The sequence below is a fragment of the Saccopteryx bilineata genome, chromosome 2, assembly GCF_036850765.1.
Source record: "Saccopteryx bilineata isolate mSacBil1 chromosome 2, mSacBil1_pri_phased_curated, whole genome shotgun sequence".
In the NCBI taxonomy this organism is placed as follows: Eukaryota; Metazoa; Chordata; class Mammalia; order Chiroptera; family Emballonuridae; genus Saccopteryx; species Saccopteryx bilineata.
The window spans coordinates 326716468-326743604 of record NC_089491.1 but is presented as its reverse complement, the minus strand read 5'-3'; the positions used below and the strand labels follow the sequence as shown (position 1 = coordinate 326743604).

General features: G+C 38.8%; 1 protein-coding gene across 4 annotated transcripts in view; it reads left to right on the top strand.

Moving 5' to 3' along the window:
- Positions 1-27137, top strand: part of TSPAN12 (tetraspanin 12) — an 82905-nt gene that overhangs the window by 17895 nt on the left and 37873 nt on the right. For all 4 annotated transcript variants that reach the window (XM_066262179.1, XM_066262180.1, XM_066262177.1 and 1 more), the window contains one exon: positions 154-289. In XM_066262179.1, the coding sequence (XP_066118276.1) occupies positions 154-289 (136 nt within the window). The remainder of the gene's footprint in view (positions 1-153; positions 290-27137) is intronic.

Sequence of the window (27137 nt, the reverse complement as noted above, 5' to 3'; positions counted from 1 at the left end):
TGTCCCTATCTGTCCCTCTCTCTGTCTCTCTTTCTCTGTCTCTGTCACACACACACACAAAAGATTAGAAAAGCAATCACAATGTGTCTTATACCATGTCTCAGGTGCCTTGGGTTGTATTTTCTTTGTAATGTGACGTCATTGTTCTTTCAGAGTGGAGGAGGCTGTCATCTTGACTTACTTCCCTGTGGTCCATCCGGTTATGATTGCTGTCTGCTGTTTCCTCATCATAGTGGGGATGTTAGGATACTGCGGGACCGTGAAGAGAAACCTGTTGCTTCTTGCATGGGTATGATGTTTCTGTCCTCTCTTTATCATGGTAACAAAGGCCAGCCAGTAATGTGTTATTTTTTCATCAGTGCCCAAGATTCCATGCTTAGGGAGCTGTGACAGCCGTTCTGTAATCTGTGGTCATGGTTCAACATCCTGTGGGGAGGGGGTCTTTTTTCCGGTAGAGAAGATTTTAATACTAGTACACTGCTCACAAAAATTAGGGGATCAGGGAACGTGCTGATACTCCAGTACTTTCAGCCTTTTGTATAGTGCCTTTTCACCAATGAAATAAAAGTTGGTTTAGCATCTCATTTGCATAATCAAACAACTTTCTTTGACTTGTCGTTTGCTTTTCTGATGTTCTTGTTTAATAAAAAAAAATCAAAAATCAAATGCTTCTTTTTTTTAATCACTTCATTTTCATTTTGAAATACCCCTAGTTTTTGTGAGCGATATACAGGTATGTGCTTTACTCTTAACGAGGAGGTCTGGAAATATATGCTCTCCTTAATTATTTTACTTAGGCTGTGTGTTGACATTTTCATTGAAATGTGTGAAGTTTTTCTAGTGTCTTGTACCTCATTACCACTCTTAGCAGCTCGCTCGGAATTAGAACGGAGAAGTCATAATGGAACTCTGTTTCTTTTTCTCTTCTTTTAAAAAACAAACCCGCCCCATGAACTCATGTAGAAGTTCAGGTGTGCAGACAGCAGACTTTACAATCCCGTCACTGCCTTTCCGTGGGTTAGTCTCGGTTTCTGTGCTTGAGTTGTTTTTTCATGTTTTATTTCTGAGAGTTGGGCTATATTCCTTCTTAAATTCCCATCAGCATTCAAAACTATGACAAAATCTGTGCTTAAACTTTTAATTAAAAAATTAGCAGACTCTCTTAACATTAAAAACCCAAGTCAATTAATACAGCTCATACAGAGATGTTCCGAAGCGCATTAAAGGTGGAGAGTATCATTACCTTAGTGGTACCAGGTATTGAAGCTGCCAGTGTAATTATAGACATATCACATGCCTCCTGAATTGACTCACTGAGCATATTCCTTTCTGTGCAGGAGTTCTCAAGGCTAGTTATGCGTTAATTCCTTGTAGGGAACATATGTATTTCTGTGTGCCGATGTGTGAGTTTCCGGGCAGAGAAGAAGCCTCGATTTGTAGCATTTGCAGGCTTCTGTTAGATAAATACTCCCAGCATGGTGGAATTTAGCTGGTATGTGGTATCATGAATGCAGAATTGGGGAGAGATGAGCACAAATTAGCTCTCAGGGGCTGTGTCGAGCGCCAGGGCTGGCCTGGCTCCCATCCCAAGCCAATTAAAACAGAACCTTAGTGTGAAGCTCAACTAAACCTCGAATTTCTCAGGGACAACCTGCGCTAATGTATTCCTTGGCTTCTTGGAGGATAACTGTAGGCTCATGAATAGAAAGCAGAATAAGCTGCAGAAAGTAAACCGCATCCAAGAAGAGACAATCTCTCCGCTTTGCTCAGAAGAACGGCAGAAGGGTTTGGAACCTCATTTTGCTGTTTAAGATATTTGGGCACTACTTTAAACATAAACTAAAAGACTTACTTTATGTGATAGGTATTTTAAACTTAAAATAACTCAGGATCCTTTTCTAAAAGCACAATCTCACAATGATATTTTATTTATACAACCAATACGTTTGTTAATTTCTCCTTCCCCCAACTTGTGTGACTGGCTGGTCCCTGAACTGTGGGGTGGGCTGGGGTGGGGTAGTATATTTCATGGACCCCAAAGGCTTCCAGGAACACTTGTTGAAAACCATTTATGCATCCATTAGTCTCTTTGAATGCTGGTGAAACAAGTGGGCAAAGAACAAAGTAATTTGTTTTCTGCTTGAGGCAGAGATTTTTGTACATGAGAATCTGGTGTGTGAAGCTGGAAAGAAGAGACTTTTGGTGCCAAAGTGACATGGTAGACAGAGGTCCTAAGGGCCATTAACTTGTATATTCATTCATTCTTCAAATGTTTATTGAGAATATAGACACTACTAGTTGCTGCTGTGAGACCAGTGTGCATGATGGACAATTCCACTACTTGTGATAAGACCTCAAATAGGGTTTGTCCCAGGTGCTCCGAGGCAGAAAGGAGGCACACTGAGCTCAGCCCCAAGGGCTCCGCGCCTCCTCCAGGAGGGTGACAGGCATAGACTGATCCAGCTCTGTCCCATCCCCCTTCACTTGTTGGCGGTGCTCCTGTCCACAAAGCAGCTTCTGGTGCATTGCCGTTCAGTGTATGTATCTTGGTTGCTCCTTCCTATTGACTGCCCGTGGTGTCTCACTGCCCACTCCCATGGGGCTGCTTCTGTTGTCCCAGCTAGTTGCCAGACTTTACCTTGTCTGGACCCTCCACAGCTTTTTCCTTGCTAAGGAGTGATCTGTGGTCTCAACTCCCAGTTAGCTGTCATCATAACCAGTCTGCCTCTGACCAGTTGCTCAGACAGCATCTTCTTTGCTTTCCTATGTGGAGCTGACTCTAAACACTTGCCAAGTCATGTAAGTTCTGGACCTACAAGCTCAGGAAACTGTCTCCTCTTTTCTACTCTTGTTCGGAATGCCCAGACCAGGCGCTACTGATTTCTTACAGACACAGTACAGAGCCCCTAACAAAACTTCCTGCCTCTTTTTCCTTCTGATTTCCCACAAACCAATGCACCAGGTTAATAGAACGCAATGGGAACCTTACTCCTTTGTCCCGAAACCTTGAATGACTCTTGGTTGAATAATGAAGTGCTTAGTGATGCCTCCATCTTGCATCAGTTTCTTCTGCAATCAAGCCTTTGTGTTCTATTTTTAGCTTTCTTACCTACTTCATGATTCTCTGGTCAAACTGTATATTCTGAGACAGGAACAAACTTTTTTTATTCCATTCATCCTTGCTGTTACTCTTGTTATCCTCTTAGCTGGGAATTTCTTCTTAATACTTTTGTTTCAATACTTCCAGTCCATTCAGAAAGGGGAAGGGATTACCATATTTCCCCATGTATAAGACGTGCCTTAATTTTGGGGCCTGAAATTTGAAAAAAAAAATGTATTACATAAAGTTATTGAATTTAAGTTTTATTCAACATAAAATTCATACAACTCATCACTATCAAAACTTGCATCCATATAGCTTGTCCTCATCTGTGTCTGATGACGAATCACTGTCTTCAACAGTGAGTACAAAAACAAGTGTGAAAAAGTGGGAAATGCAAGTAAAAATAAATATCTACTACCACTGTATAAGAAGTACCCGGTTTTTAGACCTCAAATTTTTTGAAAATAGGTGCATCTTACATATGGGGAAATTCAATAATCAAAAACAAAACAAAACAAAACAAAAAACTCCCCCAAAACCTATAGACGCACAACAGTATGAGGATTATCAAGGGAAGGGGAGTGGCGAAAGTAGGAGACAGTAGACAGGGATATTGAAGGAGAGTTGACTTGAGGTAGTGAACACACAATACAATACACAGGTAATGTACATATTATAGAAGTGTATCCCTGAAACCGAGGTAATTTTACTAACCAATGTCACCCTAGAAAATTCAATAAAAAGTAAATAAATAAAAGAAAAAAAAGAAAGAATAAAATACCCAACAAGCAAATGTAAAAAAAAAAGAAAAGACTTGTTCAAAATATTACCGCCTGAAATCATAATAATGACAAAGATGATGATAATGAAAGTTGTGAATATTTCTCAGGTGCTTACAGATACTGCAGAAGTTTACATGAAAAATTTTTTTTTTTTCTGAAGTGAGGATCGGGGAGGCAGAGAGACAGACACCTGCATGCACCTGACCAGGATCCACCCGGCATGCCTACTAGGGGGCAATGCTCTGCCCATCTGGGGCGTTGCTCCATTGCAGCTGGGGGCATTCCAGCACCTGAGGTGGAGGCCATGAAGCCATCCTCAGTGCCCGGCCAACTTTGTTCCAATGGAGCCTTGGCTGCGGGAGGGGAAGAGAGAGAGAGAAAGAAAAGAGAGGGGCGCAGGATGTAGAAGCAGATGGGTGCTTCTCCTGTGTGCCCTGGCCAGGAATCAAACCGGGAACTTCCACACACTGGGCCAACACTCTACCACTGAGCCAACCGGCCAGGGCCTACATGAAATTTTTTATATGAGGAATTTTCCATGAACTGATCATTTTGGTCTTCTGCACAGATCTAATGAGATAGATGAGGAAATGAGGCCCAGGTTGACTAAGCATCTTCCTTAAGTATGCACAGCAAGTAAGTGGAGAGTCTGGTAAGCAGATCATGGCTTTGCAGTTACAACGATGTATTTGCAACCACATTTGCAACCATATCACTCCTTTGCTCTATAATTGCTGCTTTTTCCTAAGTGCTTAAATATGTACCTCAAAGTATATAAAACATTTTCCCTTTGATCTTTCATTTTAAACATGACAGCAATAATCTAATAAAGAAATGCTGTTCAGAGAGGTTCAGTAATATGTCCAAGGTCACTCAGTAATAACGGTTAGAGCTTTGATTCAGACCGTAGTGTTTCTGACTGCCACGCCCATTCCCTTTGGGCTTTTACTGACATTTCTAATAGATGTTTCTCAACCTTTGTAGTCTGGTGCATTTCCCTTATTATGCATTGCATTTTCTGTAACCAGATCAAACTACCAGACTACAAATAACTTGATAATATGGACCATTCGCCTTGCCTATTGGTTTAATAAGTGTTTACAAAATGGAACAGTGGACAGAAAATGAGGCCAGTGTGAGTAGCAGTGACCAGCACATCGGGTGGAGGATGGTGCTTGGAAAGCAGTGAGGAGGGTGAGATTTCTAAGGGAGGAGCCTGGCTGTTCCATGAGTTTGGACTATGAAGGGAACTGCTGGTTGAAGGGAGAGAAACTGAAACATGACATGATGTTATATAAGGTCTTTGGCAAATATATATTTGCGAGGCAACTCTTATGGTTTCTTCCTTTGTGCCCTGTCGCTTTTTATCCTTAGTTAAAAAGAGAAAAACAGTTGAAGTTTCTTGCTTTTGTTTACTTATTTCCAATACAAGCAGAAGTTTATTTAGAAAGTAACAGAGGTAGAAGAAGTGAGCCAGCTGAGCTGCGTGGGCTCAGTGAACAAAGACAGTGACAGAAGGGCCCTTGCAGCTTAGGGGAGGAGAGGCAAGGACGGGTGCCTGGGGGTGGGTTGGGAAAGGTGGAGGTGCCATAAAGAGAGCTGCCTCTTTTATTTTGGATATAAATATTTAAACAAGCAGAACGCATTCAATACAACTTGTCCATTTTCCTATGATCAAAGTCGTGTTTCATGTATGAAACCTGTGAACCAGATTCACTGGAAATTTTTTTTTTTAAGACAACCAATATCTCTGAGAATCACTATATCTCTGGAATGATTACTGAACAAGAGCCAGCACTGGGCTGTGGTGCTTTGCAGTGGAAATCAGGATGCCATTACTCAGCAGACTGATCAAGAAAAAGTGAGGAAGCTTCCAAACAGAACTTTATAACCCACCTGTCCTCCCATCCCCTTCAGCCCCCAAAAAGCAACTCTTCAGAATTGGTCTTAAATTTGACCATCATAGATGCAAGTTGTTAAAACACGTAAATTTAAGGTTTCCAAGTAACATGTAAGACATCCAGTTAAATTTGAATTCCAGGTAAACAATGAATAATATTTTAGTATAAATATGTCCCATGCAATAGTAAGAAATAATGTACTAGAACATTCTTAATTGTTTATCTGAAACTCAAATTTAAATGAGCATCCTGTATTTCTTATTTGCTGAATTTGACAACCCGACTCTGACTAGATTTGTCCTTAATAAATGTGAAATTGTCGTAGAGAGAAATTTTTATATATTTATATGAGGAGATGAGGAATAATTAAATTCTAATTATATTGGGAAAATGAGACAACAATGACTAGGAAAAGAAACTTGATTATGCCATGACTTTCAGTAATTTCAGTAGCAGAAATTCTTCTCTCTTTAAAAGAGAAATTGAAGCTAAATGGAAATTGGTTTTAAGCCTTAGATGGGTGCTTCTCAAGGCTTTTATCTATAGAGCAAATGAAATTCACTTGTTATTGCAGTTCTACCTTGCTATTAACACAGGCATTAGAAAAGCAGTGACAGCTCAGGGGGAGTGTAAACAGATTGAACAGACATGGTTACAATATTGACAGCAACTGAATGTCACCATCAAGAGATTGGCATTTGTCGGAGCAGGATGCTAATAATCTGTGTTAAATTGCCAGCAAATCACAAATAGTCAAGTACTGGTCAGAAATTAAGGTGGATGCATGTCACGTGTTTAAGAGCAGTATCTGTGTTTAAAGGGGAAGGTTTCCTTTTAGTTTTCGATTTTATCTTCAGGAGAATTTTCATAAGGCTATTGACTGTGTGGAAGCTTTTCGAGAGCTGTCTTAAAATAGCGATTGAACCAGATTTGAAATGATTCTCTTAATGGGAATCAGATACATTTTTAATGGTCATGGAGAAATTAACTGGAGTATCTTTAAATAGTAATTTTCTACAGACTGTTTAAGGCCTTCTCTTAAGTAGTTATAAATTTTATAGTTAGCCCTGGTCAGATAGCTTGGTTGTTTAGAGAATTGTCCCAAAGCACAGAGGTTGCTGGTGTGATCCCCAGTTGGGGCACACACAGGAACAGATCTATGCTCTTGTCTCTCTCTCCGCCTTCCTCTCTTTAAAATCAATAAATAAAAATTAAAAATATTTTATAATTATTTAGCTAGTTTATTAAGTTAAAATTACACTATTACATTATTACCTTTATTATTTCCTGTTCATAATTTTGGTTGATGGCTTAGCACCTTTATTTCTAAATCAGGGTTCATTGCATCATTGACTGCTCGTTGAGCACATGCCCCGTGTTTTACGCTTGTTTTCTAACAAAGGGTAAACAGGAACTACATGTGGGCAGACTTATTTCACAGATGAGGAAAAGGAGGATGCCCAGAGATACGCAGCCACAAGCTGCTCCAGTTGCTGTCAGCAGCGTGCAGACACACTTTTATGCTCAAAGCCCACGCACGCCTCACCCCTATACAGGGGTCCTCGGGTTACAACAGCCTCAACATACGATGTTTCGAGTTTATGATGCTCACTCCCATAAAAACTTTAAAAAATTGAGACATGTTTCGGCTCACACCATTAGTATTGTACTTACGGACTATGTGGGCAAACTAGTTTGGTTGCATGTGGTGAAAGAATACTCAGTAATGTGACATATGAGTGAGGTAGTGACATCCCTAGTATGCTTACCTATGCTGTTTCGGACTTTTAGAAGTACAAGTGTTCCTTTGGGTTAGGTTAGGGTGTGTTTCAACTTACACCAAAATTTGGGTTACTTCACTGTTGTAGGAATGGAACTGTGTCCTAACCTGAGGAACCATTGTACTGCTATTATAATATGTTTAATTAATTGCTGTCATTACTTCTGTAAGACTTACCTGTGTTTCATTCATAATGCCAAGGCATTCAGTAGTCATGTAAGTTTTTAAAATATAATCTTTTAATGTCCTTATTATAAAAGGAACTTCCAATTTCTGCCATGGTTCTCTCTCTTCCTGTCAAAGAGGGAAGCCATTTCTCTTTTCCATTCTATGTTTTTCCCTCCCATTCCTCTTTCTTTACTCTCCCCTTTTCTCCTCACCCTTTAAATGTATAGTGAGTACTCAGTCTGTGAGGGACAAAATGAGAGGTGAGAATACAAAGAAAATGCCAAAGAAAATTGAAATTAGAGTTCTGAATGAGTCGCTGTGGGAACACAGAATAAGGAGCAAGTGTAGACTTCTGGCAGGTTTTACAGGAGAGTCTATGTGAGCTGGAGAGGAGAGTGTGTCAGCGCTTCCTGGTGGAGAAGGGGAGGGGAGGGCTGTAGAGCAATGTGAAGATTGTGTTCAAAGACTTAGAGGAGTAAATAACATGTCAAGTCAGGCAAAACTCAGAAATTCAGCGTGGCCATATGGTCCGGTGCACAGTGAGGAACAGGTGACATGGTCCAATTGGGAAGGTTGTTCTAGGGAAGGCTGATGTTCTGCTCGGGTTATAGAGAGCCAGTAGGTGTTACCAGCATCAGATGAAATGATAATGTTTAGGGCAGGAGGCACTGGGAAGTCCCATTAGTAGTCACACTATCTTTTTCAGAAGCCATGGGTAGAATTAAGACTTTGGGAAGTTGAGGAAGGCAGTTGCATTTGGTAGACCTTGCTGAAATAAAATTGTGGATAAAGAATTGCACATGATAGGAATTTTGGCAGTCACAAAAATAGTACCAGGTGTTATACCACTGGGGTCAGGCCAGACTTTGGTTCAGCAACATCAGTACTTGAGAGTTCTGGCTAAGAGAGAATTCAGAGCCAAGACTCAAACTATAAGAGAAAGTTTATTTAGAAAGCCACAGAGAGAGAAGAAGTGAGCTATAGAAGAAATGGGCTCAGGAAACAAGTCACAGAGGCAAAAGAAGGACCCTCATAGCTCAGGAGAAAGAGAGAGGCAAGGTAAACTCACCTACGGGAAGGTGGTGGGAAAGGCATGGGCATGGTCCATAGGGAGCACTGCACTGGGCCCTCCGTCTGAGCGTGTTCATCTGGAGGTCAGGAGAGTCGTGGTCTCTACTGAATGGTGGCTGCCAGGGCAAGGGGTCATCAGTCAGTGTAGCTGGTCCTGATGTCAACCATGGCATCGCTTGCCTGGTTTTGCTGCTTTTCTGATCCCGGAGCTGAACCACAACTCAGGCCTAGATGTTATCTCTAGAGGTTAATGCTTAAAGTGGTGGTCACAAGGGCTGCATGGGAGTCGCATGCGGCCACTTTTGGTCTCCTTGTTTCTCCTCCAAGGGGGTCTGACTAGCATGACCAGAACCATGCCAGGGGAAGAAAGGTGAGGGGAAGGTCTGAGTTGCATAACCAGTGATATGAAAGGTGGTGGGGGGGAGGGGGGAGGTCTAACCTATGTGACTAGCAAATGCCAGGGGAGGAAAGGTCACCCTGGGGGTGAGGTCCATGTTTTCCTAGTTTTACCTATTGTTAGGCACCAGAACTTTCCTCCCTGGTGGCCTTCTATACCTGGCCTATCATTCTTGCTCTGCTCATGTCTGTCTAACTGCTGCCACAGTAATGTTTATATTACTTGACGTTAGGCAATAAAGTATTCAATATTTATGCATTTTTCATATAACAGAAACATACCTTCTCAATGTATGCATTTTATTTTGCATCTTAATTCACTTTTTTTTTTAATCATACCTGTTAAACTCACAAAATTCTTAAGCAGAGGAAACGGAAGATGGTTTAGGCATTTCTGGATGTAGGGGCTCAGTTTGTGTATTCATGAGAACCTAAACCCAGCTCCATGACCACTCCTGTTTCTTAAGTCATATTGGTATGTCTGCTTCTGATTATGCCCAGAAAAGCAGGTGAGCAGATATCTTTAACAATAAATGTTGTGCCAGGGACTGGGACCCAAGACAGTTGTGTTAAATTTCTGGCCTCAGTGTTTGGGTCTTTGTGACAGGGTTTTGAGTGCTCATTGGAGTTTTTTTCCTACTTCAGAATTTGTAGTCTGAATGGTCAAGCCGTTTGTATTTCTGTGGTTTGCATAATTTGGTGTACTCTGTCATGGTAAGTATTTTAAGCTTTATTATATACTTTTCTTAATATACACCTTTGAGATAGCTTTGATTAAATGTAAGCCGTATAAATCTATATCCATTCATTTGGTGACTGTCCATCTGTGCAGAGTTCAAAGCCAGGGATTTCTTTGTCAGCCGTTGAAAGGCTTGGCCAGATGTAAATGCTGGCCATGAGTTCAGGAGCTACCCTGAGGCAAATCCAGCAGTTGTGCAGTGGTTGTGCACTTACCTGCCTCCACATTGTTGGTCTGTTGACTTTCTTGGGCAGACATGGAACCTAGACATTAATTTCAAATCCTGTAGTTGTCTAGATGACTCAGGACAGAATGTCCCTACATGTACAAGAGTTTAAAATAAGAGAGCAATAACACATGTAGAAGATGACAAAATTAAGTCATTTAAGCCGGTAAGGAACATCACTTTCAGATCAATGTTTTAGAAAAATGATGTTTAATATTTACTTTTGGTGCAGTGTCTAATGAAGTTGATAATGAAACAATAACTTATGAATTAAAGTTAAGCTTTTTTCCTGAAATTGTATAAATCTACATTTTCAGAATTGTCATCTATATACCTTTCTTCTTTTTCAGATAAAGGGAGATAACAGGCCCTGATTATGTGCTCAGATTAAGATGAATCTTTTTTTTTTTTTCAAGCTCAGAGGATAGAAACACTCATTTAAGTTTTATTTAAAATGTGTAACCATTTTAAATAAATGTTTATCACTTAGTATTCCTGTTAAGCAATACATTTGAATTAGTCTAAAATAAGTGTTTATCTCTGAATTTTCTTTAGGTTGCCATTATTTTAGTTTTAAAACTTTAAAATTTGAAAACTACAAATTTCCTCAAAATGATTACAATTAGGAAGACATTTTAGAAACACTGCCTTTATGACACAGGAATTTTATTAGGTGATAATTGCCAATGAAAGAACTTTTCTTATTTAAGTAATAATATGAATTTTTTTGGTGTTTAGTCTATGAAACAAGAATTTAAATATTTTAAAATCCCAAGTTCTGGGCAGGGTTGGCTTAGCTAGCTGAAGACATGAACTGGTAACTTTTAAATGAGACAAAGGAGCTTGCCTTTTATAATTAAAATATCTTAATTTTAAAGATTTTCTTTGTTATTGAAGTTATCTTGAGAAAATAGACTTGTTCGATTGAGAACATTTAATGAAAGGGCATGGGGAAGTGTTTGAGCTGAGATCCGAGGGAGAATCTGATGAGGGTGAGGTAAGGGTGGGGGGTAAAGTGTGGATGGTTGGTGAATTGTGGTCAGTCAAGAATAGGGCAACAGTTTACAGCAGGGCCCTTGCTAGAGGACCAAAGTCCTTTGGAAGAATTGAAAGGCTAGTGGAGAAAAATTAGTAATAAGACTGGGAAGTTCAGGGTGTGTTTGGCGAAAGGCATGTGGAGGTCATGGGTGGATCTGTGCTAAGTGGGCGGGGCTGAGAGTTGGCTCTGTGACCAAGGACCAAATAACGAAGAATCTTAATGCTATGCGTAAGTACTCTGCAGTTTGAAGCTTTGTGAGCTGAAGAGTGATGTGCACTAATCTATCTTGGCTGCATCACCCTAGTAGCAGTGTCTGTTCTTGCTTGCTTCTGGGCCTTTTGCTTGTTTATCTGGGAGAAAATAGCTACCTGGTCTTGCTACTTTGGGCTAAGGGGGCTTGACATTTAAGAACCATTATTTTGTTTGTTTGTTTTGTTTTTTGATAATAGGAGAGAGAATAGAAGATATACTTTTATTCTAACAATGTGCCTTTTCTGATGAAGGAATATAGGTAGTCAGGGAAGTCTATGTAATGTTTTAAAATTTTTTCAGATCTACATTATGAACAAACTTCCATTGATCTGGGTGTGTTTAGGTTTCATGGCAGAAGTATAATTATCAAGCTGAAGTGGTCACCAGGAAGCTGTGTGCTGGACTAAGATGCCCTTAGGGAAACATGCCAACAGCCAAGGCCCCCTGTGCGCGAGTCAGAACAGTAGTCTTTGGAACGCTACCGCAGTTGTCCAGGCTGGGGGAATGTTCCGTAAACAATTCAGTAGTATCAGAGCATGGTCACAGCACTGCTTAACTTGTTTGAGAACAAACTTTCCCAGCATGTTGAAGCATTTACCTAGAGAATGGATATGATCCCTTCAGGTCATCATAGACCTGTTTATAAAAGCAGGTCTTCAAAGATCTCTACTTTTCAACATTGTTATAATTCAAACGTTTGTTGTAACAAAAGTACATTTTTATAAAAATCATTGTAATCCATTTCTATTTAATTCAAGCTGTTTCTTTTATCAGGTAACCCCAATTACTGATGCTTGGGAAACTTTGGTGAGAATTTAATGCTTTCATCATTATTCACACAAGGTGTTCTTTGCCTGACATTAAGTGTGACTGTGAATTGGGTTGTGTTCTTATTCTTTCTTCTTTTAAGGAAGAAAATAGATTTTTGGTTCAAGAAAAAAGTGTTTCTGCTTGAATCGATTTATCAAACAACATCAACAACAAAAACAAAAGAACAAACCTCTCCACTTGTAATAAATATTTGTATACATGGATTTTTCAAATTTAAAGGAAGCATTTTTTAAAATACTTTCAACAAATAGGTCTTTGGTTATGCAAATATAAGTTCAAATGTATATCTTGTCTGGAAATAAAGGCAAAATAATTAAAAGAATGTGATTTAGAAGAAGATACTTTCACAGGCATAGAGCTATAGATAGATGCAAAAGTTACTGGCAGATAGTAAAGTATGAGTTCCCTTTCTACCTAATAAAACATCTTTTAAAACATTGTCCGTTTCCTCACCTTTTGTCTCATAAAAGGTGTCATAAAGCTACCTGCAGTAATGAAGCCATGCCCCCTTCTGTTTGGGAGGGATCTGGCCACATTTGGCCAGTTGGGTCTGAGTGAGAGGTGTGTTCTGGATCAAAATTAAGTCTGGTGTTAACTTTGGCTTTGTTTCTGAGGATATTTCTATGGCTGTTTTCTATTGGCACTTTCCTGTCCAGGTTCTGGTGATGGGGACCCCTGCCTTGCATTCTGAGGAATAGCCCAATAATAATGGGGAGAGACAGCCTCTTCTGAGACCAGCAACACCAGTGGTGGGATTCAAACAACTTAACTGCTGGTCTCTGCCCTAATGACTGTCTTAAGTATAAAAAACTGATATTCTGAAATATAGTTTATTATTTCATGCTTTTAATATTTAAATAAGAACAATAAAGAGGTATACAAAACTAGATTACCCATATTCCCCATGTATAGGATACACCCTTTTTCAAAAAATTTAGGGTCTAAAAACTGGGTGTGTCTTATACAGTGGTTGTGGCATTGCAAATGCCATAGATGGAACTGAGGACGAGGCAGTATATGAAGACGGTGATTTGTCAGCAGACACAGATGAGGACAAGCTATTGGATGGGAGTTTTGACAGTGATGAGGAGTATATGAATTTTATGATGAATAAAACTTGAATTCAATAACTTTATGTAATACATTTTTTTTTAAATTTTGGGCCCCAAAATTAAGGTGCGGCTTATATATGGGTGCATCTTATACATGGGGAAATATGGTAAGTTATAAAAAAGGGTTTTAAAATATTAACGAAAAATATTACATAATACCTGACAAAAAATAAAACTGTTATTTAAGATATTTCCATATTACTTCTTGATTGGTGTCCTCACTTGCAATTTTTTTCACCTATGGATGGAATGAACATTACTACGGGCACTTAGATGAACATTAAAAAAGAGTAAGGAATGTAAATGTGTGATTTCCAATTTGTGCGGCTGCCCAGGCGCCTACCTTAGAGAGATCCCTGATTACAAGTGCCGTTTTAACAACTGGTTCACAAACTCAACAAAAAATTAGATATCGGATTTGCCGAACTGGTGCAAACTGGCTAAATCCCACCACTGAGCAACACCTTGTAAATCTTTTGAGATGGAGCTGAGCATACAGACCTGGCTTACAGAGAAGGCAACAGAAACCACATACGTGGAGACCAGTATAGCATGGTCAGCTACTTTATTGCCTCGGGCTTAATGCTGTATTTCTCATGATAAAGGCCTTAGACCCTGGCACTTCGGAGCCCTTGACTAAGTCCTTAGATCTTGGTATAATACAGTTCTCAGTCACCCATATCTTTGATGAAGATATTAGCTCAGCAATTACCAGTGTAAATTAAAAAAAAAAAAAAAAAGGAGAGTGAATTAAGATGCATTATTAGAAATCCTCTCCTATATTTATTTAAATATAAGCAGGAACAAAGGACGACAGCATACTGATACTTTCTCACTCGGTTTGGGCAAGGGCTCAGGAGTTACAAGATGTTTCTTCAAAAGCTGTTTTATAGTTCTAGCTTTTTCTACATTTTAATTTCAAGAAGAAGTATATTTAATGCTGCTTTTTCTTTAAGAAATTTGTAGAGACATAGAACATGGTGAATTCTTAGTCTTCAGAAAGTACCGAGCCTGGCCCTGGCCGGGTAGCTCAGCTGTTTAGAGTATCATGCAATAGGCTAAGGTTGCAAGTTTGATCCCCAGTCAGGCTGCATACAAGAGTCAACCAAAGAATGTATAAATAAATGGACCAACAAATTGATGTTTCTCTCTCTTTCTCTTTCTCTCTCTCTGTCTCAAATCAATCAATAAGTAACAATTAAAGAAAAGAAAGTAACAAGCCTGTGTCTGCTATGACATTTCGAGACAAGGCTTAAACAGAGGCTCTGGGTGTATGTATGTTATAAGCAGCAAGGGTGCTTGGACTGTTAGTTTAGTCCTAGGGGACCCTTAACAGACTGTCGGCTGTTCCATTATCTTGTACAAATATTTGGCACTGGAATTCTCTTATTTACTAACTCTAAGTAATATAATATTTTTAAACCTCCAATCACCGGGAAAGGCAAAATAAACAACTGACAAAGACATACTTAGCATTGAAAGCTTGCAGAGTTTAGCATTTGACAGGAGAGCCACTGGAGTTTATCATTTATCATTCAGTGAGTGCAGGCCTTTAATCAAACTTCTTGTTTATTAAAAGTCTTGGTTACCGAGCATGTAGATAGGAGTAAAAAGGCACTGTGTTTTAAAGTATTAAAATACTCAGTAAAGAATGTTTTATTTTGAAATAGTTTTTATTTGGGTGAGGTGAATCCCTGGTTGAATTAATTTTCCAGGATAAGCAAATCTGACTTTTGTGTTTTTAAAATATGTTGAATGTTAGTTATGGAAAAAAGTATCTGAGTTCTTAGTCATAAATTCAGAGAGTACCAGGTTAAAACAAGCTTTTAGTGTTTACGATTTTTACTTTTCTCTCGGTGAAATATATTCTGTGACATTGGATTGATTTTCTGCTTGCTTGCACAGGGAAATTTACATAAAAGTGTTCAATAAAGATATTGCAACTTTATTTTAATGTAAAAATTCTCTTCTAGTTGACATTTATATAGAAAAAGTTTGAAAAATAACTTTTGTCTGTTGGTGGTAGGTTGGATATAGAATTTTTTGTTTCCTTTAGGAAGTATATATCTCAGAGTCTTCTCCCAATGAAACTGGCTAGAATGAGGCTGTTTTATATTAAAAGAATGTATTTTTGGTAGAAATATTCTTACTAATCAAAAGTATCTTCTTATATTTCTCTGTAGCTTATTAAGTTTAATATTCTCAGCTAAACATAAGCTCTCAATAAAGTAAGTGGCTTTTTAAGCGTAGATTGCTTTTTTTGTATTCATTAGATTGAAAAGTTAGAAACTCATATTTAAAAATTATCCTTCTAAAAGTGGAAATTATTTGAAATATTTTATGCAAAATCAAATTTAATAAATTTCTTAGAAGTGTTAATATTGTTATATAGTGAAGATATAAAAAGAAAAATAAATCACTTTAACTTGTTAGTGCTTTTATGAATGTTCAACTTAATGAACTGTTAAAGCACTCATTGGCTACATAATACTATATAATTCATGATAAAGCTGTAAAATATGAATAAAAACTAACATTAATTTTATAGTCATTTTTAAAAGAAGCTGATCTGACTGACTTAATATAAGTTCAAAACCAAAGAACAGAAGATGGAATTTTGGATACAGTTTGTCAAGGATTTTGACAGAGTGATTAAAGTAGCATTTGTGCCCTTAACTACTCACATTAGTGGAAGGAAAAAGAAAGGAATTTTTTTTTGGCTATTCTTAAATTTTTGATATTATTAGTCATCTTTTTTTTTTTTTTTTTTTTAATTTTTTTTTTTAATTTTATTTATTCATTAGAGAGAGAGAGAGAGAGAGAGAGAGAGAAGAGGGGAGGAGCAGGAAGCATCAACTCCCCATATGTGCCTTGACCAGGCAAGCCCAGGGTTTTGAACTGGCAACCTCAGCGTTTCCAGGTTGACGCTTTATCCACTACGCCACCACAGGTCAGGCAAGTCATCTTTTTTTTTCCCCCTGCTAGAAAAGGCCAAAGAGGCCTCCTTTGTTCAAAGACAAGAAAGGTTTTGTATATATACACATGTGAGCATGTACTTGTGTGCAAGTGTGACAAGAAGATGGAGATCTAGTCATCCCTCGCCTTATTGCAGTTCACTTTTTGCGATCTCACTGTATCGCGGATTTTGTATCTAATTTTGTATCGCGGATTTTTTGCTATATTGCAGGATTTTGCAGTATATAGGTATTTTTATATATTTATTATTTTAATTATTTTTGTGGTAAAATAAGCAAAATAAGTGTGGGAAAGGTTAATAACAGTGTGGGAAAGGTTTATAAGAGCATGGGGAGGGTTTATATAGTCTTAAAATATATATAAATAATAAAATAAATATAAGGTCACTACTTCACGGATTTTCACCTATCGCAGGGGATTCGGGATCCTAACCCCCGTGATAGATGAGGGACCACTGTATACATAATGAATTGTGAGGTATTGCTAACACCACCACCAACATCCTTAATATAATACCTACTCTGTGCCAGCCAATATTGTGTGTGTTCTAATGTAGTGGTTCATTGAGTTCTACCCACTTTGCTATCAGGTGGTACTGCTTTTATTCCCCTTTCAGAGATGAGAGGCAGAGAGGTGGAGTGGTCTGCCCAGCTGTTCAGTGGTAGAGCTGGAGTCTGAATCCATGGTGCTTGGCTCCAAAACCTGTTCTCTGAAAAACTTAGTATTCTCTTGTCCTAGATCCGTTTTCTCTTTTTCAAAAATGGAGTTGATGATATTTTTGTAATATGCATATTTTGAGGAGTAAATTATATAATATATGTAAATCTCTGGCACAATAGATGATTTGTGCATTCATACCTGTGTGTATATTCATTCATGCATATGATTGCACATGCACTTATATAAGTATATTGATATTTTATATATTTCTCACATACTTTTTATATAGCTGTAATACTTGATTATATACTGGGTAGAGCAAAAGTTGTTATTATACCAAATAACTTACTCTTTTTTTTTGTCTATTATTATTTTTAAAAAATGATTTATTTATTGATTTTTAGACAGAGAGAAGAAGGGAGAGGGAGAGAGAAATAGAGAGAAACACCAATTTATTGTTCTTATTTGTGCACTGGTTGTGCATTGGTTGATTCTTGTATGTGTCCTGACCAGGGATCAAACTGTACACATTGACATACCAGGATGATGCTCTAACCAACTGAACTAACCGGCCATATTATTATTTATTAATTATCATATTATTTTCCATACCAACAACTGTAAACCTACTTTTTCTCAACCCTGTATACACACATATAGCTCTTTTCTGCAGAAAAATAAAATTTAGGCCTTCATTCTTCATTGAATGCAATTGCGCATAGCATAGAATTCTAAGCTTCATAATTTAGTGGTTTAAAAGGACTATCCTGGAAAATAGTTCATTCCACAGCGATTTGAGCAGCTGTATGTGTGGTTTTAATGAGCAGTATTGCAGGGGAGATCGAAATTTCTGAACAGAGTCCAGTGAAAGAGCCCTCTGGGTGGGGTCTATAATTACGTTTCAGTGTACACTGCTTTATTGTTACAGCACACCTACTTTGAGCTATTGAAGGAGCATTTAACATAAGGATGATGGTTTCTGAGTAACCAGTTTCCAGTAATCACTCACCCACTTTAATCCTAATAACCAGAAAGTGAAATTGGGCTACTTACAATTTTCAGCAATTTTGAATAACTTTTTCTACTTAAAACATATGTAAAGTCCTTTGGCTACCAACCTTGCTCTTGGGCGTGAAGGCTTCAGGGAGACTGTTATTTGTTTTAATTTTGTTTTACCTTTATCAGTGTGGTTTATACACATAATTTACTCTTAATTTCATTCTAAAAGGGTTATTAAGAGAAAGAGTGGTCCTTCACCCCTACCATTTCTACTCTTAAGAGATAACAACTTTCAATTTTTGTTTTAGAGTCCCTCTAAACTCTAAATCACATATTTAGGTAACTCTTCTTATTAATTTAGTTTTCATTTTTAAGTACTATGTTTTGACTTCTTTTCTTTTTATTGATTTTAATTTATTGTGTTTACATAGATTCTAGTGTTGCCCCAAATGCATCCCCCCTCCCCCATATTCCCCTCAACATCTCCCTTGCCCCCGTCCCCATAGCGCCCTCACCCCTTCCCTTCAGGTTTAACCCATCCTATCATCCCCTTTCCCTCTGTCCTCTTTTCCTCTGTTCTCTTTGATCTCTCCTCTGTCTCAATTCAGTTCCTCAGTTCACGTTGTTCGTTGGATTCCTCAAATGAGTGAAGTCATATGATATTTTTCTTTTCTACCTGGCTTATTTCACTTAACATAATAGTTTCCAGATCCTCTATGTTGTCGCAAAAGGTAAGATTTCCTTCGTTTTCATAGCCCCACAGTATTCCACTGTATATATGTACCACAACTTTTTAATCCACTCATCCACTGATAAACACTTGGGCTGTTTCCAGATCTTTGCTATTGTGAACAATGCTGCCATAAACATGGGGGTGCATTTCTCCTTTTGAAAGAGTGCCTTGGTGTTCTTGGGGTATATTCCTAAAAGTGGGATAGCTGGGTCAAAAGCAGTTCGATTTTTAATTTTTTGAGGAATCTCCATACTGTTTTCCACAGCAGCTGCACCAGCCTGCATTCACACCAGCAGTGCAGGAGGGTTCCCTTTTCTCCACATTCCTCGCCAGCACTTATTCTGTGTTGTTTTGTTGATGAGCGCCATTCTGACTGTTGTGAGGTGATATCTCATTGTGGTTTTAATTTGCATTTCTCTAATGATTAGTGATGTTGAGCATTTTTTCATATGCCTATTGGCCCTTTGTATGTTCTCTTTGGGGAAGTGTCTATCCATTTCTTTTTCCCATTTTTTGATTAGATTGTATATCTTCCTGGTGTTGAGTTTTACAAGTTCTGTATAAATTTTGGTTATTAATCCCATATCACATGTATTGTCGAATATGTTCTCCCATTGTGTGTTTGTCTTTTTATTCTGTTCTTATTGTATTTAGCTGTGCAAAAACTTTTTAGCATATAGTCCCATTTGTTTATCCTGTCTTTTATTTCCCTTGCCTGTGGAGATAAATCAGCAAATATATTGCTGCAAGAGATGTCAGAGAACTTACTGCCTATGTTTTCTTCTAAGATACTTATGGTTTCACGGCTTACATTTAAGTCTTTTATCCATTTTGAGTTTATTTTTGAGAATGGTGTAAGTTGGTAGTTTCATTTTTTTGCAGGTAGCTGTCCAATTTTTCCAACACCATTTGTTGAAGAGGCTGTTTTTACTCCATTGTATGTTCTTACCTCTTTTGTCAAATATCAGTTGTCTGTAAAGGTGTGGGTTTATTTCTGGGTTCTCTGTTCTGTTCCATTGATCTATATACCTGTTCTTATGCCAGTACCAAGCTGTTTTGAGTACAATGGCCTTGTAGTATATAACTTGATATCAGGAAGTGTGATACCTCCCAGTTTATTCTTCCTTTTCAAGATTGCTGAGGCTATTTATGTTATTTTTTGGTTCCATACACATTTTTGGAATATGTGTTCTATATCTTTAAAGTATGTCATTGGTATTTTAATTGGTATTGCATTGAATTTATAAATTGCTTTGGGTAATATAGACATTTAATGATGTTTATTCTTCCTAACCATGAGCACAGAATGTGCTTCCATTTGTTTGTATTTTCCTTGATTTCTTTGGTCAATGTTTTATAATTTTCCAAGTACAAGTCTTTAATCTCCTTAATTAAATTTACTCCTAGGTACTTTATTTTTTTGGTTGCAATAGTGAAGGGGATTGTTTCCTTAATTTCTCTTTCTGATGGTTTATTGTTGTTGTATAAGAATGCCTCTGATTTCTGAGTATTAATTTTATATCCTGCCACCTTGCTGAATTCATTTATCAGGTCCAGTGCTTCGTTGACTGAGACTTTACAGTTTTCTGTATACAATATCATATCATCTGCAAATAATAATAGTTTTAGTTCTTCTTTTCCAATTTGGGTGCCTTTTATTTCTTCTTTTTTTCTGATTGCTGTGGCTAGGACTTCCAAGACTATGTTGAATAGGGGTAGTGAAAGGGGGTACCCCTGCCTTGTTCCTGATCTTAAGGGGATTGCTTTTAATTTTTGCCCATTGAGTATGATGTTGGCTGTGGGTTTGTCATAGATGACCTTTATCATGTTGAGGTATGTTCCCTGTATTCCCACCTTGCTGAGAGTTTTGATCAAGAATGGGTGCTGGATTTTATCAAATACTTTTTCTGCATCTATTTCAATTATCATGTGGTTTTACTCCTTCCTTTTGTTTATGTGATGAATCACATTGTTTCATTTGTGAATATTGTACCAGCCTTTCCTCCCCAGAATAAATCCCACTTGATCATGGTGTATGCTTTTTTTCATATATTGCTGGATCTGGTTGGCTAATATTTTTTGAGGATTTTAGCATCTAGAGTCATCAAGGATATTGGACTATAATTTTCTTTTTTGTGTTTTCATTGCCTGATTTTGGAATCAAAATTATGCTCCCATCATAAAAGGAGTTTGGAAGTCTTCTTTCCTCTTGAATTTTTTGAAATAGCTTGAGAAGGATAGGAGTTAGTTCGTCTTTGAATATTTGGTAGAATTCACTTGTGAAGCCTTTGGGCCCCAGGCTTTTGTTTGTTGGGAGTTTTTTGATAGCTGTTTCAATCTCATTTGTTGTAATCGGTCTGTTTAGGTTTTCTGATTCTTCCAGATTGATTTTTAAAGTATTGTGTGTTTCAAGGAATTTGTCCATTTCATGTAGCTTATCTAATTTTTTGGCATACAGTTCTTCATAGTATTTTCTTACAACTCTTTTTATTTCTGTTGTGTCCGTTGTTATTTCTCTACTCTCATTTCTAATTTTATTTATTTGTATCCTCTCTTTTTCTTGGTGAGTCTGGTTAAAGGTTCATCAATCTTGTTTACCTTTTCAAAGAACCAGCTCCTGGTTTCACTGTCCTCTGTATTGTTTCTTTAGCCTCTATGTCATTTATTTTCATTCTGGTCTTTATTATTTCCTTCCTTCTACTACCTCTGGGCTTTACTTGCTGTTCTTTTTCTAGTTCTTTTAGATGCAGGGTTAAGTTGTTTATTTGAGGTTTTCTAGCTTCTAAGGCATGCCTGTAATGCTATGAACATCCCTCTCAGTACTGCTTTTGCTGTGTCCCATAAATTTTGAGTTGTTGTATGCTCATTGTCATTCATTTCTAGGAATTCTTTATTTCTTCTTTGATCTCGTTGTTAACCCATTTGTTATTTAATAACATGCTATTTAGTTTCCAATTGTTTGAGTATTTTTCAGGTTTTCTGTTGTGGTTTATTTCTAGTTTCATGCTATTGTGATCAGAGAAAATCTTGATATGATTTCAATCTTCTTAAATTTGTTGAGACTGCTTTTGTGCCCTAACATTTTGTCTATCCTAGAGAATGTACCATAAGCACTTGAAAAAAATGTATATTCTGCTGCTTTAGGGTGAAAGGTTCTGAGGATATCTATTAAATCAAGTTGATCTAGTGGTCCTTTAAGTCTACTGTTTCTTTGTTAATTTTCTTTCTTGAGGATCTATCCAGTGATGTTAGTGGGGTATTGAAATCCCCTACTATTATAGTTTTGCTGTTGATCTCACCCTTTATATCTATCAAAGGCTGCTTTATATATTTAGGTCCGCCTATATTAGGCGTGTAGATATTTATAATGGGTATATTTTCCTGTTGGATTGCTCTGTCATTATGTAGTGACCTTATTTATCTCTTACAGCCTTTATCTTACAGGCTATTATCTCTTATAGCCTTTGTTTTAAAGTCCATTTTGTCTAATATAAGTATTGCTAAACCAGCTTTTTATTCATTTCCATTTTCTTGAAATATTTTTTCCATCCTTTTACTTTCAGTCTATGTGCATCTTTTGTTTTAAGGTGTGTCTCTTGTAGACAGCATATGTATGGGTCCTGTTTTCTTATCCACGCAGCTACCTATATCTTTTGATTGGATCATTTAATCCATTTACATTTAAGGTTATTATTGATATATAGTTGTTTCTTGCCATTTTGTTCTTTAAAGCTGTATTCCTCTTTTGCTATATTCTTTTCCCCCTTTGATCTATTTACAACAGGCCCCTTAACATTTCCTGCAGCATTGATTTGGTTGTAATGAATTCCTTGATTTTTTTTTTAGTTTGGGAAGCTTTTTATTTCTCCTTCGATTTTAAATGATAGCCTTGCTGGATAAAGTAGTCTTGATTGTAGGCTCTTGTTCTGCATTACTTTGAATATTTCTTGCCATTCCTTTCTGGCCTCAAGTGTTTCTGTTGAGAAGTCAGATGTCATCCTTATGGGGGCTCCTTTGTAGGTGATAGCCTTTTTTTCTCTAGCAGCTTTTAATATTTTCTCTTTATCACTTAGCTTTGGTATTTATAATTATGATGTGTCTTGGTGTTGATTTCTTTGGGTTTCTCTTTAATGAAATTTTCTGTGCTTCTTGAACTTGTGTTACTTTTTCCTGCATCAATTTAGGGAAGTTTTCAGCTATGATTTGAATGAACAAAGTTTCTATCCCTTGTTCTTTCTTTTCTTCTTCAGGGACCCCTATGATGCAGATGTTATTTCTCTTCATGCTGTCACAGAGCTCTCTTAGAGTTTCCTCAGTGTTTTTGAGTCTCTTTTCTTTTTGCTGCTCTCCCTTTGTTATCTTTGTTTATCTCATCCTCTACCTCGCTGATTTGATCCTCAGCTTCAACCATCCTGCTTTTAATTCCTTCCATTGTGTTCTTCATTTCTGATATTGTATTTGTCATTTCTGACTGATTCTTTTATTATTATAATGTCCTTTTTTATACTTGCTATCTCTTTATTTAGTTGTTTGTTATGACTATTTATTGTTCTAAGATCTTGAGCATCCTAACAATCATTATTTTAAACTCTGCATCTGGTAATTTGGTTATATCTGACTCATTCAAGTCCTTTTCTGGGAATTTCTCTTGATTCAATTGGGTTGCATTTCTCTACCTTCCCATTTTGTCTGTATATAAGAAAGGTGTGGCCACTGGAGTCCAGCGGATGTGACCTCTGTGTTTGCTAGGTGTGGTCTGTCTGTAGGCCCGTCACCCCCTCTGCTGCTGCCTCTGGGATTCAGGTATGGGCATTGCTGCTGTTTCTGCCACTCCTCCACAGGAGGGGCTGTTTTCACCTGCCAGGATCTATAAGCCTTGGCTTTTGCCCCACTCCATGGGTGGGGCTGCGTGCCATGCCCAGGGCCACAAGCCTCAGCACTATTGCTCAGCTGCAGGTCTCTGCCTATTCCCGGGCTTTAGCCCCGTCCCTGTGTGCAGAGCTGTGCTCACACGTTGGACCTTGGACTGCAAGCCTTTGCCCGGAGGGGGGGGGGCAGAGGTGAGCACCTTTGCTCAGCCGTGGGTCTCTGCCTATTCCTGAGCTTTCTCCCTGCCCCCCCCCCACAGGCAGAGCTGCATTCGCGCATCAGGCAGTAAGCCCTGGCTCTGTGGGCTGGGCTGGCTACATGCTGGTGCTCAGCTGTGGGTCTCTGCTTTTCCCAGGCTTTTACCTTTCCCCTGCGGGTGGGATTGCAGGCGGGCCCACAGACAGTGGGACTGCTTTTTTGCACCACTTCCACCCCGCCAGCTGAGACTGAGCTTATGCCCAGCCTCTGTCTGGCCTATCCAGCTTCCGCTCCCATTGACCAGATGCGCTTCCATGTCACAGTGCCGCCAACCCTCTGGCGAACCCGCAGCAGTGTGGTTAAGGGCACTGCAGCTCAGACCCTAACACTCAATACTGTAGTCCTGAAAACTTCCTCCTTCTAAGCGATTCTGCTCTGAGTACCCAGGGAGAGCTTGTTTTTTGGTTTCCTGCTTCCTTTGCTGGTATTGCTGGTTCCAAGGGAAATATTCACTTCAGTTTTGGGGAGTGACTCAGCCCAGGGGTTAGGGTGGCTGTCCCTCAAAGTGTTTCTCCCTGTGCTTCCTAGATTACACTATCTTCCTGCTACTCTGGTCCTCTCCTGTCTCCCCATCCCCTGGAGCCCCGGGTGAATGGTTGTGAAGAAGTCTTCTGCGCAGTCCCTTTAAGAAGAATCCTAGGTCTGAGAAATCTGTCTCTTTCTCATAAACAGTATCCTTACTTGTTTTGTAGCTAAATACTGTCCATACGCTTCTTCTAGGCTCTGGGTCTGCAGGCTGGGGCTTTGTTCCTGGGACTCAGGACCCTCCCTTCTCTGCTAAACTCAATTCCCAGCACACAAGTCTCTCCTGGCTGCTGTTTGCTACCGGGAGCTGAGCAGCCCTCTGCATTTCTGCTTTTCCTACCAGTCTCTGTGGCTTCTTCAGTGTTCCTTGGTTAAAGAGTCCTCTTAGTTTAGTCCAAAGTTGGCTTTTCCAGATGATGGTTCTTAAAATTAAGTTGTAATCCACTTTTGTTCTGGGAGGTGGAAGTTGGTATGTCCACCTATTCCATCACCATTTTGCCGCCCCCTTGCTTTGACTTCTTATAAAATATGAAGAACTGGCCCCCTTTTTTGCCTTCATTCCCTTTCCCCTCCCCCTGATACTTCCTATCTCACGTCACCATGGACATATAAAAATTTTGATTAGATCAGTGTTTACATGATCATGACTATATAAATGCTATTCACAGCTGGACCAGGTAAAGGACTGGATATATTTTTTCTTTGTGGAAGAATTTTATTTTTCTTGGAATTAATAACACTCTTGTTTTCTGTGTATTTCTTTTTAATTCAGCTCTCCTGGTGTAAATTTTCTTCATATATTTTTAAATATTTGGAGAATTTTATTGATGATTTTTAAAAAAGATATCTCTCTCAGAACATTCTAGACCTGCTCCAATGTGGATCTGCTGATGCTGTTGCTGTTATGGGCTTGTCCTTGACTACTGTTGGTGGCAAAATGGCACCAGAATGTTACCACTGCTCCTATCTCAGCAACCTTGGTGCATGAGTTCTGGATAAGAAAGAATTCAGAGGCAAGACTCAAAAGTATAAGAAAAAATTTATTTAGAAAGTCACAGAGGTAGAAAAGTGAGTTGTAGGAGAAATGTTCTCTGGAAACAAGTTTTAGAGGCAAAAGAAGGGCCCTTGAAGCTTAGGAGGAAGAGAGAGGCAGGGAAAACTCCCCTGGGGGAGGGGTTGGAAAAGGGAAAGGTGCTGGGTACAGGCGTGCTCCATAGAAAGAACCGTCTGTGTCCTGTGTCCTATGGGCTTTTATCTGGGGTCTTGGGAGGATAGAGTATTCAATAGAATTCTCATCAGCTTTCTAGCTGTGTTCTTTTAGGGTCATGGTCTCCATTGATTGGTGAGTGCCAGGGCAGGATAATCATAGTGAATATAGCTGGTCCTAAGGTCAGCCATGGCATCACTTGTCTGGTTCTGCTGCTGGGCCTGGAGCTGAAACACAACTGAGGAGTAGATGTTACCTAAGGGTTAATGCTTAAGGGAGTGGCTGAGCAGAGACTGCATGGTAGTTGCATGAGGCCACTCTTTGGTCCTTTGTTCCTCTTCCAAGGAAGCCTACCACATGACCGGTGATACAAAATGTCAGGAGTATTTGAACCACATGACCAGTGAAGTGCTAGGGGAGAGAGGGTCACCTGGGGACTAGGTCCTTGTTTTCCTGGTTTTGCCCGTTGCTAGGCACCCGGGGCTTTTTGCCCTGTTGACCTGCTGTACCTGGCCCATCGTCCTTGTTCTGTTCATGTCTGTCTGACTGCTACCTTAGTACCATTCTGGGATTTCCTTTTCCTCCCTCCTGTTTTAGGTCCTGTGTTTCCTGGAATCCAGGTCATTATTGTCCTTCACTGTTTTAGCCTCTCATTTTAGGGAGACACCTTCCAGTAGTTTCCTGAGAAAGCAAATAGAAAAAGTAGATTAAAAAAAAATCTGAACGCCTAAAAATGGCTTTAAATACTCTTATTTGTTAATATTGATGGCTATAGAATTATAGGTGAAAAATCACTTTTTCCTCAGACTTTTGAAGAACCTCTTTCACTGTCCTCTAGCTTCCAGTACTCTGTTGAGGAATCTGATGCTATTCTAGTTTGATTTGAGTTCTGAGGATTTGGGGGAAAATTATGTAAATTTGAAGTTCAGTTCTGTTTCCAGTACTGTGCTTTATCCTCTCCTGTATCTTCTGTCCCAGTCCTGACACTGTTTTACTGTTTCCAAAGAACAATGACCCCTCCAACTTCTGTGTTGCTGGGGGTGGGTGCTCACTCAACTATATATATAGCTTGGGAATGGACCTGAGGTTTCATAGTTCTTCGTGAACAGGATTCAACAAGTCACCGTCTTTTAGCCCCACCTTCATGCTGATCATCCGGGGGCTCTGCAGTGTGAATGAGGTTGTTCCAGACTTCCCCCACTGCTGGTTAAACATTCTGCACTTGAAGACTGCTGAACACTCTTCCGTCTTCTTTGCACTTTCCCAAATATACTTGCTGCTGTCTTCTTTTCCTTTATCTCTGGGTTTATACCTTTTTAAAAATATTCCTTTATTCTCCTTCTTGTGAAGTTTCAAGAGGGAGGAGGGAGAGGGGCACGTGCTTAATCTGCTCTCTTTATTAGGATATCCTGGGGCTGGGGGGTGTCAGGGAATCCAATTATATAAACAAATGTTGCTGTCAGGAAAGACTTCCTTGAGATTTTACTACACTGCTCACAAAAATTAGGGG